The 12,794-nt window shown below is 46.8% G+C and overlaps 1 protein-coding gene across 1 annotated transcript in view; it reads right to left on the bottom strand.

The window, feature by feature from the left end:
- PDE8A (phosphodiesterase 8A) overlaps positions 1-12,794 on the bottom strand; it is a 140,632-nt gene that overhangs the window by 35,163 nt on the left and 92,675 nt on the right. Inside the window, exons 2-4 of the mRNA XM_044438954.1 lie at positions 7,562-7,618; positions 2,349-2,539; positions 51-107 (exon numbers count right to left, since the gene is read on the bottom strand). Of these exons, the coding sequence (XP_044294889.1) occupies positions 51-107; positions 2,349-2,539; positions 7,562-7,618 (305 nt within the window). The remainder of the gene's footprint in view (positions 1-50; positions 108-2,348; positions 2,540-7,561; positions 7,619-12,794) is intronic.

Raw genomic sequence — 12,794 nt, 5'->3', positions numbered from 1 at the left:
TTGTATCCACATATTATTTTACAAAGAATATGATGTTATTTCTTATTTACCTCCTCACGACACCGATAATAACAGTGTTTTCTGACAGCTTTGTTGTTCTAATGGACCTTTAGGAAAAATCAACATAAGTTAATAAGTTCTTTTTTATTTTGCATTATTAATAGATCTGTTCATCTATTATTTTAGTAGTTATTTTTATTAGTTATCAATTTTCTAAGCTGCCTTTCAAGACTGAAATCCCTTTCAAGGCAGTGAGGTATTCTGTAATACATATTGAAATACATGTGCCAGTTTTGATTTAGTTTGCATTCACAGATATTTAAATAAAAAATAAAGACTAACTGGTGAGCAGAACAGCCACAGCAGTTTATGAAACGTGGGGGAATTTATCGGCTTGTTTTGACCAAGAACTGGAGGCAGCTTCCCCCAAAGCAGAGTCTCACTGCCTCACTGGTCCCCCGCTCCACAGTACGGAACCAACAGGGCCCAGGTGCTCCCTCACAGCACTGGAGCTGCAGTGCTAGAAGGTGGGATCCTTGCCTCCTTGCAGCTCGACACATTTGCAAAATCCAGCCAACTGCTTTAGCTCGGCACTTGCTGGATGCAAGCAGAGAGTCAAAGCAATCTTCTGCCTCACCCTCTCCAAAGAGGAGGGAAACAGAAAAGACTTGTCTCCGTGCTTGCAGGAATTACCCATCAGCAAGGATACTGTGATTGTCACTATCGGGAATTTCTGCAAATACATCAGGAAATTCTGCAAAAGGATTTAATGTGCTTTTGACCTTCCTGTTTATCATTCTGTCACACCACCACCTGCTGCAGCCGACCCCATGTGCATTGTCTATAAATGTAACTCTCTTTACAGCGGTGATGGTGAGGTTTGTACCATGCCACAGGTCAAAATTCTGTGCTGTAGAACCGAGAGGGCCTCCAAGCAATACCTGGAAGGCAAGCAGGAGTGTTTCACCAGCCACCACTTCAAAATGGAGCTTTCTCCCAGTGTGGGAAAGTGGCAGCAAGCCATGCCCATCTCAGCCTTCCTTTTGGAGATGCACAGCCAAAGGGGCTGGCAACCACAGGCATCTGTTTTGCCCAGGACCAGGACAGTCCACTCAGTTTCACTGCTGGGCTCCATCTTCTCAGTCCTTCCACAGTCGCACAGTGAATTCATTTTGGCTACTCAAATTTGAGTTGATTGACAAACAAGCGACCTATTGGGCAGTGCCAACCTTTATAGGTTTACCATGTGACATGCAGAGACACAAAAACTCTCTGCTTGTAATAAATCATCAGATAAACCAAAAAAAAAAAAAAAACCCCTTGATGACACCTGAAAAATTAAAAAACAAAGGCACTGCAGCGTCCATGGGATGACAAAGAACACTAAGGTTCACTGAGAAAAGATCAAAGTTTTGCCCTGCTCCCCATGGTGGTGGTGCTGTTGTTGGTGTTGTTATCATTATTATTGTTGTTTCTATACCAGCCAACAGCCAAAGCTGTCTGGGAAGTTTGCAACCATTCGACAGCAATGTAAAAGACCATAAAAATGGCAAAATTCAATCATTTACAATTTTGAATTCAATTTTAAAACAGCTAGGACAATATAGGAAACAGGGCAGGCCTGAACAGCTGGAAGGGGCACTTCCCTCAAGCCATGAAATATCCCGGGATATCTCAATGCCTCAGAAGAAAGAGCCACCTGAATCTAGTACTGAAAGGATGACCAGGCTGAATCCAGCAGGGAGGTCACTGCACCGCCGAGGGGCTGCCCCGAGAAAGACATCCACGCCAACCTCCCAGACCTTGGCAAATCTAGAGAAATCATACGCTCAGACCACTAAAGCCTTCGAAAAAGAATCAGCCCTCTTTCTTCCTTCATGTCCTGAATCCTTATTTCGGGTTAAGCAGGAACATCGAAAGTTGCACAAAACCTTTGTCCATCTATCCTAGCACTGTCAACACAGACTGGCAGCAGCATTCTAGGTGGGGTTCAGGCAGGAGTTTTCCTGCCCTACCTGGTGATGTCTGGAACCAGATCTGGGATCCTCCCCATGCAAGCCATGTGCTCTTCCCTTCCATAGCTTCCTGCAGGGGACAGCTTTTCCTCTTGGTATCAAAAACTCAGCATCCCTGAAGCTTTGAAATCATGAAACGTTTCACCCAAATGGAAAAGCCCTTGCAGATCTGTAAGTTTCTGTGCAAAAGTGCTAGGCAGCCCCAGCCTTAGCACTGAGTCTGTCCCTGAAGGTTCTGTGGCCCACACAGCGAGTGGCTGCGCCTGCAAGACACCTGCCATTCCAGAAAAGCCCACAATGCTCTGGAGCGCCCAAGAGGGCCTAGCACCTCACCTGCACAGTGCTTCTGCATCAAAGTGTCTCGAATGCCTGTGATCAATTATGATGATTTCGTGGTGCTTATCCAGAAAGCATTCGAGAGCAGATTCGGGGGTCCTGGCAATGTTACACCGAAATCCGGCTTTTTCACAGGCCCAGCAAAAGCCATTACTCTGGTTGTCTTCTTTGGCAAACACTAAAAGTACCTAGCTCAAAGAAAACAACACACACACAAATGGGAAAACATTTAATTTAAAATGCACACAAAATTATATCTGCATATATCAAACTGAGCAATAGGAGGGTATAAAGACACCTGTGCTTCTCGGATATGCTCAATATTTCACTTTACTGCTTTCCCACAGGCGCTAAAGCCCCAGAGTTGGTAAGATATGCAGACTATGGTGAAACAGGATTTCCCAGTTACAGTGCAGAAACAGCAGAGACAAAACAAGTTGTGAAGTGTACTGATGAAGAAGGATGGGGTTAAAATGTATTTATTTCTTATGCTTATAGTGTGCATAGTAACAATAGAGTTCTCTAGTCAGCAAACAGGTAAATTAAAAAAACATACAATGGAAAACAATCGATGATGATAGTGACAGTACATCATGAAACCAACATCCAAGGTTAAAAACAGTGCAGCAAAACAAGAAAAGGAAAAATGCACAAAGACCAAGAAGTGCCCAAAATAATTCTTAAAGTGCTTATGAGATTTAAAAGGGCTTCACCTGCCGCCCAAAAGACCACAATGCAGGCACCAGACCGGCCTCTCTGGAAGCCAACTCACAGACGGGCACCACCACTAAAAAGGTCTCTTCCTGCCACCACCCACCTTGTTCCCTTTGGCATCAGCAACTATTGTAAGTTATTTATTAGGGGAAAATAAGGGAAGAAAATGTACTGTTTTGATTAGCTAGGACAATAAAGAAGAATATAAAAGCATTGGGGTTCTCTCTTGAGATGGCACACTGGGGTTGGAGGAGGTTAGAATTTCAGGTGAGGCCGCTGGGGTTTAGGAGGAAGGAAGAAGCCCCGGGACAGTCTTATTTGGATGCCGTAGGGCTCAGTCCTGTGGACTGCACCCTTTCTGCCTGGAGCCTGCTGAGATGCTGAGGTTTCTGAGATCCCCGTGCCCTGCCAGGATGAAGCCATCAGAGCAGGAGGGTGGACAAAGGCCATTTTTGCCTCCTCATTGTGGGATCGCCAATATTGTCCCTTTTGGGATGAGTGGGAAGGAGGCCAAAGCAGGATCAGGATAAATCCCATTTGGGCTTCTCTAGTCTCCTCCCCCCACCAAAACACCCCACTTTCCTTCTCTCCAGGACCAGTTTTCTGTCTTGGATGCGTATCCAGTGTGGTTTGCTCCAAGTTGGCTGCAAGGGGTCAGTGCTGGGCATCAGATCTCCAACACCCTCTTTGAGGCTGGACTGCAATCTCTGACCTCAGAAGGGCTGTTCTGATCCATCCTGTTTTCCCTGGGAAACTTGCCCATAGGATTGCTCTCTCGATCTCCACTGATACCTTAATTGCAGCAGGATTCAGGCTTGTGGGACTGACTCTGATTTTCCCTAAAACACCAAGATTCACCTGCCAAAGCCTGGTGCAAAAGACACACACTGAGAATCCAGTAAAACAGAAGTTGCTGTTGTTGTTTTTAGCATGAGAACTGAGAACTAAAGGAGTTCATAGTTCTTATACACAAAAATCCACTCCTGGATACCCAAAGAGTAAAATTTCAGCAGCAAAATTTAGAGATAGGGTTTAGAGTGAGTGTGTTGTGTGTGTGTGACGGGGGGGGGGGGGCATTTTGCTGTCACTGTTCTTAAATCCCTGGGTGGCAGAAATCTTTGCAAATCTACTGTGAAACAACCCGAGATCTCCCAGATCTACCCTGAATGAGTGTCCACCAGCATTTTGTTATCATTACCCACTTGGTCTGATTGACTTTGCACTACACAGTGAGATAAAGTTGTTATCAAGGAAAAAATAAATAGATGGTTGCTTATCTGGTGCCATTTGAACAAGTTTAATTCCCACAGAGCTGTTCTCAAGGTTAACAGTTCACACAGCAGTAACCATGCTCCCTTTGCAGGCTGGAAGGTCCAGAGCAGAGGGAAGTGTTTCCTCAAGGGGTGACAGCTGGCAGGGAACTGCAGGGACGGGCTCCTCCCCCCCCCCCCGCAGAAGCTGAGGGGGCCCTCCAGGCAACTGTGGGGAGGTGACCCTCTGCAAGGCAAGGGGCACAGGGGTGAAGCAGACAGTGTGGTTCTCCTTCCCATACAGGGCTGATGTGATGGAAACGGCCTATGTGGTGCCCTCACCCTTTTTGTATCGCTTGCGTGTACACCCATGTGGGATGAGATGGCACCACAGAGAACCAGTTGCCGTGCCACTGGGTGCACACACAAAAGAGCACGTGCCGCGCATATGGAAGGTCCCAGATTCAATCCCGGGCACTGCCAGTTCTGAGGCGGAGGCAGCCATACCGTATGTGCTCTTCTGCGACTGTGCGCCACGCTCTGTCCCTCCACGGGCATCCGTGCTCTGCATGGCCAAGGCAGCGAAGGCAGGGGCTGCGGCGCCACCCGCCCATCCGCCACGCAAAGGGCTTCAGTCCCGGCCAGGCACTCCTCGCTGCTGCGCAGGCTGCCCCCGCAGCACCCGCGGGGAAGGCAGCGGAGGGGCTCTCTGAGGGCCCCAGGCCTGGCGAGGGCTCCTCCCTCAGGGCAAGGCACTGGGTGAGGGGGCCAGGGAGACTGCTGGCGGTGCTGTTGACGCCCTGCTGCGACCGTTCCTTCCTCCGTGTTTGCCACTGGTGGTGGACATGGAAGCTCCCACGGCCGCCCTGCCCAAAGGGCCTCACCTTCAGGAAGGGGCAGTGGGCGAGTTTGCCTGCCCTGCCCTGCCCACGCCAATGCGCAGCTGACAAATACAAAGGTGGGGAGGGGAAGGGGGGCGCCTTGCAACATCTTGAAACTGACCCTGTCTCTGCCAGACCCTTGGAGAGCAGCTGCCCGTCAGAGGAAATCATCCTGGACTGGCTAAATGTATAACCTCTTCAAGGATAACCTGCTGAGATCCCGAAACCTGACGGCCTGGCAGTCAGGACGTGCCCCTGCACTTGCTCTCCGCTCTTTTCTCTATAAAATGTCAGTACCGTGACTCTGTATTTTCCCTCCTCTCAACACCCAACTTTAGTTCATACTTCTAAGCAATTCCAGACATTCCAGCACCACATACTCTTTGGATTAAGTTTGCAGGAATGCCTGCCAATAAATCTTACACCTAGTGCGTATCTGTATATGAGGAAGAGAGAGAGAGACTGACTGACTGACTGACTGACTGACTGACTGACTGACTGACTGACTTGGGATTTATTTAATGCATAGCTCCCACTGAAGACAAAACTCTGTTAAAGAAAGACTCACCCAGACTTGTCTTGTATTTGCAGCTATATTAATGGGACCAATTTACAGCAAATTCAAGCATCAGAAACATGATTGCTGCTTTGCAATCTTCTGAATCAAGGAGCAGGACAGAAGACCAAATGTGTTTGTCCATTTACAATATTTATACCCTGCTCATGGTTATCAAATCACAAGGCAGCATGCAACATGTATTAAAGCAGAAATTAGAATAAAGTGGAAGATAAAGGCAGTAGCAACAGCAATCTACTGGTCTAGATATTAGAATAAGCAAATGTCTGAATGTACAGGTAAGGTTTTAATAGGTTCTGAAACACCATATTGCTCTGCAGTGGGGAGAGACTTCCAAAGGAAGTCACCACAGAAAAGCCCCTCTCCCTGGTTGCTGTCAGGCATACCTGTGCAGGTGATAGGCCAACAAGGAAGGTCTGATCTGCAGATCTCAGTTAGTATGGGAGAGATGCCCTCTGGGCCTCAGATTTGGCAGCCAAGAAGTGAATGTGGAAACTGTCAGGCTACTTCAGGGGAAAGTGCAGGCCAAAACTGAATGCCAAACAGGATTCTTTCTCTGAAATGCTCTTCCTTTTTGTGCCCAAAGTCACTTCTAGCATCTGATACATTATTCCCAAGCCTTTGGACTTTCTGATGAAAACAGTCCCTCTCCTTAACTCTGTTGTGTTGGGGGAAACATGTTTGGAGATTTGGGAGGGATGTGTGAAGCTAAAGCTTTTCTGGAGCTGAAAACTGTGTCATGGCAAGCAATTCTTTCAAGGTGTCTGACACCATGTCAGGTGATGTGAGAAGAGGACAAGGCATAAGCATCTGCCCAACAGAATTCCCTCTGATCCAAATGTTCATTCAGACCACTTTGCCTCGGCTCCACACCCCACTGCACCCCACCCCACAATCTGCACCTAGCTTGCTTGGCAGACTTGATAGAAGATCCCAGCCCAAACAGGAAGGCTTTCATAGCACTTCCTGTCTAGGAAAGCCCAATGGACAGGTTGGGCAGGGCTAAGCCCAGAGCCCAAAAATACTTCATTGCTGTTCTGCCAGCTCACACATGAAGCAATGTTTCCTGGTTCAAACCCCAGCTACTGCTAACCAGAAAATCAAAATCTATGGTAGAAATGCAATTTCCCAGAAATTCATTTTCAAAACGGATTCCATGCTGGAAACTCCAAGGTCTCAGCTCTGGGAACCCAACTGCAGGCATATGTGATTTTACTTCACAGACTGACTTATAAACAGTTGTATCCCAACTGGTACACCTAGGCAAATACAGACCGTATAGCTATGCACCCCAGTCGCTGGAGCAAAGGGGTGGGAAGCTGGGGCATAAGCATCCGTGTCCCCTTTGCTGGGTCCTGTTATTGGCTGGCCACTGTGTGGTTCCTTAGTCTGATCCAGCATGGCTCTTCTTATGTTCTCATGTTCCTTCTCCATGTATTTCAGAATTTCATAGCTGTGGAGGACTTGAACTTGGGACTCCCTGAATTTAGTGGAGCATACTAACCACTAGGCAACCTTGACTCCCTCTCAGGATTGCTTTAAGGCTTTCTCAGGATTGCTTTAAGGCTTACTCCAGTGCCTGCTGGCATTAGAGCGTTGCATTACATTTTTGTCTTTATGATACACTGTGATGAGCATCAAATAGCAGGGAAGGCGCCCACAGGTGGCACAAGATCCACACACATGCTGCATTTGCCTGATTTATTTGTATTAATGAATAGCAGAAGAAAAGGAAAAGGCAGTTTTGTTTTGACAAGTCCAAAACGTGGAGTTGGCATCGTGGCTTACCTGAAGTTGATCTTGATGGAGTCTCATAGGGCCGAAGGGCACGTCTGTTCCCACTGCCTAGGAACAGAAACAGGACAATGTCAGGTGTTTCTATGCTGCATCTGCAGGTAGGCAAATGACCACCAGTTCCTGGCAAGAAAAAGGGGAGCCTGGTTTGCCCCATACTTTCAATAGATGGCAAGCTCCATGTGTCAGACTCTCTGGAGGCTGCCTGTAGAAATCTGCAATCAGCTCAGCACTGACAAGGCTACTCATTAGCCAATGGATTTCCATTTTCCATTCCGTCCTGAAAGCAGGACAGGTACTAATCACCTAAACTTGCCAGGCCAGTAACTGCATCTTCAGCAGCGCCCACTGCCTTCCGGATATTAGCATTTTTTTTTAAATGCCCCAACGACATCTATGGATGTAGAAATTTGTTAAATTCTTAGTTAAATACAAATTGAACACTTTCAAATCAATGTGCAAACCAAAATCCAGTGAGCCTTCAAACTTCACCGTTCTCCAAATTTTGGAACATAGCTCTCTGATGGAAAATGTACATATTAGGAGAAAGAACACACAAAAATGTGCACATCGCATTGGGGAAATTGCTCACACAAATCGGCGTGGCCTGGTACTGAGAGTGCTGGATTAGGGACTGGGGAGATCCGGACTCTTGCCCCACTCTCAGGGCATGGAGCTCGCAGGGCAACTCTGGGCCAGTCACGCACTCTCAGCATCACAGGGTTGCTGCTGTGAGGATAAAAATGGAGTAGAAAACTGCTTTGGGTTTCTTGCAAGGGGAAGAAAGGTGAGGTTGAAATGCACTACTGTAAAAAAATGCATATAAAAACGCATGCACAAATTTTCGAGGGGACAGTAGAAAAAGAAAAATCTTACCATTTGAAATGGATCATAGTTACATATGGAAGTGTTATCCAAGTTTGGGGTGTAATAGAAACATCCAGCACCCTTGCAAGCTTTATTTGAGCAAGTGTCCATGGAAAGCAAGAGACGTGTCCCAGAGTTTGGGGGTTCCAGATGAAAGATTTGGGACTTTGCCCTAGTGGACCTCTCCTTAACACCACCTCTGAAAACACACCAGCATTTTGTAGTTCGAAGCTCTGAGAGCCAACAAATATAGTCTTAGGAGAGGCATTTTGACTTTTTTTGATGGGGGGGAGGGGGGACTACACAGCAAGCAGGACTCATCAAATGGTGGCAGGTTAGAGAGAATGAGGGGGCATCCGAGGAAGGGACCATCCGGGGTGCAGTCTCGGGAGAGAGGAATTTGGCATCAGACCAGAGGTTTCCCAAGACTGCTCTGGTCCAGCTCATCCAAATTGAGGGCAGCAGGTTGGGGAAATTGGAATTAGGGTCTTTCTATTATGCCATGTGCTGTGCCCACGAGGAATAAACTTTGGCATGGCTCAGCTAAGAAAAATCCCCTTTGCTCAATTTTGAAATAAAATTGTAGGAAAGTATTTTGATGCGCCAGTGAACAGAAGACTATAGTTGAACATACATTTGTAATGAAGAGATTCTGATGACTATGAAAGCAGCATTTTTACAATGTTATTCTTCACAATAAAACCACACTTTATGACCAGATTTAATCCTCTGCCGTCCAGAATGTCTTCCAGTGAATAATTTTAAAGAGCCAACAGCCTCTCCCACAGGCCACATAAAGGCCTTTGAAAATTACAGTTTTTCTACCAGCTCTAGTGCTTGGAGCTCAAGACTCCTCAAGACTCCTCAGATGCCCTTTCATTTATTACTCTGGAAATCACCCATTTAATTTTAAATTTAAACTAAATCTCAAAAAAATGAAAAAGAAAAAGAAACAGGATCAGGAGAGAGAGTCAGTAAAAGTCAAGGAAAGAGTAGGAGATATCCAGAGCTGTGCAGGTTTACTGTGCATTTAAATTAATGGGCATATACACATTCTTTGCAAATCCACAACCTTTTTCCTTTCTCTTTCTGGAGATGTACAAACAGCCACCCTACAAGCTGCCTAGGTAACTCTGTAAGAAATTTTACTCTCAGGAGTTTTCTAGTTGCTACAGTTACAATCACATCAGCTGTCTGACACCTTCCAAGTATTGTGACTTGAAGTGTTTTTCCTTGCATCTACTTATGCCATTATTCCCTGATTCACGGTGAGGTTCTCAGTGTAAGGCAGACCCCAAAACATTCCCCAAGGACACATTCCGTTCATGCAGAAACATGGCATTTGTTGACTTTACGAAACTGAAAGGTATCTTTTGTCAAGGCTGCCTGGCATGAGGGTGCCAAGTTAGTTAATAAAGTTGTGTGCGCAACTTGGAGAGAAGACAACAGAAGACATGCCCCGACCTCAGTGACATCGGTTTTGCAATTCTAAAAAAGACTAGAAAATGGAACAGCTCGGTTATTGAATCAGCCAAGTCAGCAAAAAGGCAGAGAAAGCGTGGATTGCATAAGCGAGGCTTACGCATGCATCTCAGTTACCAGAACAATCGCTGTGCACGCCGGTTAAGGCAAAAATAACAAGGGCTCTCATGGCACATTAAAGGCTAACACATTCACTGACACAAGCTTTTATGCACGCTGCCCGTTCTGCCGAAATCCTGGTTCTGCACGGCCATGTTCCCAATCCCAAGGGAGTCTCCAAGCATTTTATTTGTGTGGCCTGCTATGCGCAGAAGGACCTCGCCAAGTAGTCTATGCGACTATGTTTTGTTCCTACGGCGCAGGCCAAGCCTGGCAGGCAAGCCTTACTTCAGCCACGACGGCAGTTGTCTGGATGGGGCAGAGGGCAGGGGAGACCAGGCCATACGGCACACACAGAACTGCCCTCCAGCAGAGGGAAATGGCTGGGGGGGTCCAGGAGGAACGGCTAAGGGCTCCCCCCCCCCCCGCCGCCCCAGCACCTGCCACCTAAGACAGCTACCTTTCTCCGATTGAGGTGCCAAATAGCCAGACTCAATCCAAGCAAGGCAGGGGTTCCCCTGGTGGGTGGCTCATCCGTCCAGTCAGGAGCGCTCAGCCTGCCCTGACTGGGGCTGCCTCTCTTGGAAGGAGCAAGTCTGGAATCTCGGGTGCTCACAGATCCAGCTCAGGTCCCCTTCTGGCTTCGGTGGCACAAAGCGCCTTTTCTCTGCTTCAGCTGAGATGCCAGCTATGAGGGCCACAGACCAATAGCCTGGCTGCCGGCTAGCCATGAAAACTCCTGCCCGGAGCATTGCAGGGAGCAATATGCGAGGCCAGGCACTGCGCTCTGAACATATTACTCCAGGCGAGTCCCTTGCACAGGGTGTCGGTCAGTTTCCATGCTGGATGCAAAGTGTTGCTGCCTGATCTTTAAAACCCTAAATGGTTTAGGGCAGGGGTGCCCAACCTTTTGGTTTCTCTGGGCCACACTGGAAGAAGAAAAATGGTCTTGGGCCACACATTAAATACACAAACACTAACGAAAGCTGATGAGCAAAAAAAGATCTATACATAATTTTTGTGTTATTCCTTGTTTGCAGCGGTAGGTTGAAATATTAATAATATCAATAAATAATTAGTATATTTATTAATAATAAAATGATAATATCTGCATTTCACTTGCCAGGTCACCACGAGCATTTGTAATGTCTGATGGTGTCAATTCGACTGTCTGTGCTTGGAAAATAACGCACTGGAAGCCACACATGTGTACAAATAGCATGCGTATGTTTATTTTACATGGCATTGCAACACAGTGTTGTTGTCTACAAAGTTCACATCTGAGAACTACACAATCAATTTACCCCAAAAATGCAAAATAATCTCATAATGTTGTAAGTGAGTTTATGATTTTGTGTTGGGCCGCATTCATGGCCATCCTGGGCCACATGCAGCCCATGCACAGTGGGTTGGGTACCCCTGGTTTAGAGACAATCCACCCAAAGAAGAACTTTTCCCACTATTTTTGAAAATTATACTATTATGCTGCCCAATAGCTAAAGCTCTCCAAATGGTTCAGAATATTTAAGATGATAAAATACAACACAATAAAATACTATTTAAAAGTTCAAAAAGACAGTATAAAGTAAAAACAAAAGCCCAAACCAAACCAATGGTTCTGCCCAACTGCTGATATCATCCTCAGAGACTCTTCCCTGGGTAATGTGACTATCAAGGAAAGAGCCTTCTTTGTGGTGGCCCCCGCATCTACCATCTTCAGTGCTTCGCTGTATATATTTAGAGGCCAGGTTAAGACCTTCTTCTTTAAGCAGGTATTAATTCTTTAATAATCCAGCAACAACATAATTTTACCCGAGTTATCAATGTCTAATATTTTAAATGCTGTTAATGTTTAACACTGTATTATTGGGACACTATTATTCTTCCTGTTTCGCTGCTGCTGCTTGATTTTATAATTGGTAAACTACACTGAGAGCATTTGCAAGTATTCATAGCAAACCACAAATGGAAGCTGGCCACCCCAGGTCTGATGTCTGCATTCAACAGTCTGATTTGTTTGTTCCTTACCAAGGCTGAGAGCACACGGCAGGGCATGCAGAGCCAAGAACCAGTGCAGGGTGACCTACCATCCAAGGAAGGTATTCCCTGCCATATGTCTCCACCAGGGCATTTTTGGTGGGATCTCCAGTTCATGCTGCCTCTGGTGGAGTAAGCAGCATCCGTGCAACGTGACCAGCAGCCTCCACTCAGCTCCCAAGTTATCTGCACTGGAGGCCATCATGGGATTTGGTAGGCGGAAATCCCACTGTTTACGTGCTGTGATCACTCGCTAACAAGTTAAAATGCACTTGCCCCAACTCACAACCCTCCGGGGACACACTTCTGGCATCCTTCCATTGGGAGCACCATCAAGTCATTCCGGCTCTTTGCTCCCAGCTCCATAACTAACTACCCATCCACGAGAGGGCCTCTCCACTTATCTCCGAAGGAAGTCTTGGGTGATGGGCCTTACCCAAAGCATTTTGACAGGGATCCCGAGGAGCCTGCATGGGTCACTTGCCCTAATAAATATACTAGCCTTTGAGGTCCCCAAAGAGTCTTTGGGGAAGGGTCCAGCAACGCACGCTACTGCTGCAACCCACGGAGGAGGAGTATCTTTCACTCCACAGAGAGTTCCCTGGCTGGCCAGGTCAGCTGAAGGTCATGTTCTTCAGCACAGGGAGCCAGACATGAGGACACAGCCGAGCCCCACATAGTTATCTGCTTTCTGTACAGCTGACCCTCCGAGTCAACACTGCTGGGATTGCACCACCAGACC

This window comes from Varanus komodoensis, unplaced genomic scaffold, assembly GCF_004798865.1.
Source record: "Varanus komodoensis strain SLA01 unplaced genomic scaffold, ASM479886v1 scaffold33, whole genome shotgun sequence".
In the NCBI taxonomy this organism is placed as follows: Eukaryota; Metazoa; Chordata; class Lepidosauria; order Squamata; family Varanidae; genus Varanus; species Varanus komodoensis.
This window is presented reverse-complemented; position numbering and strand designations above follow the sequence as displayed.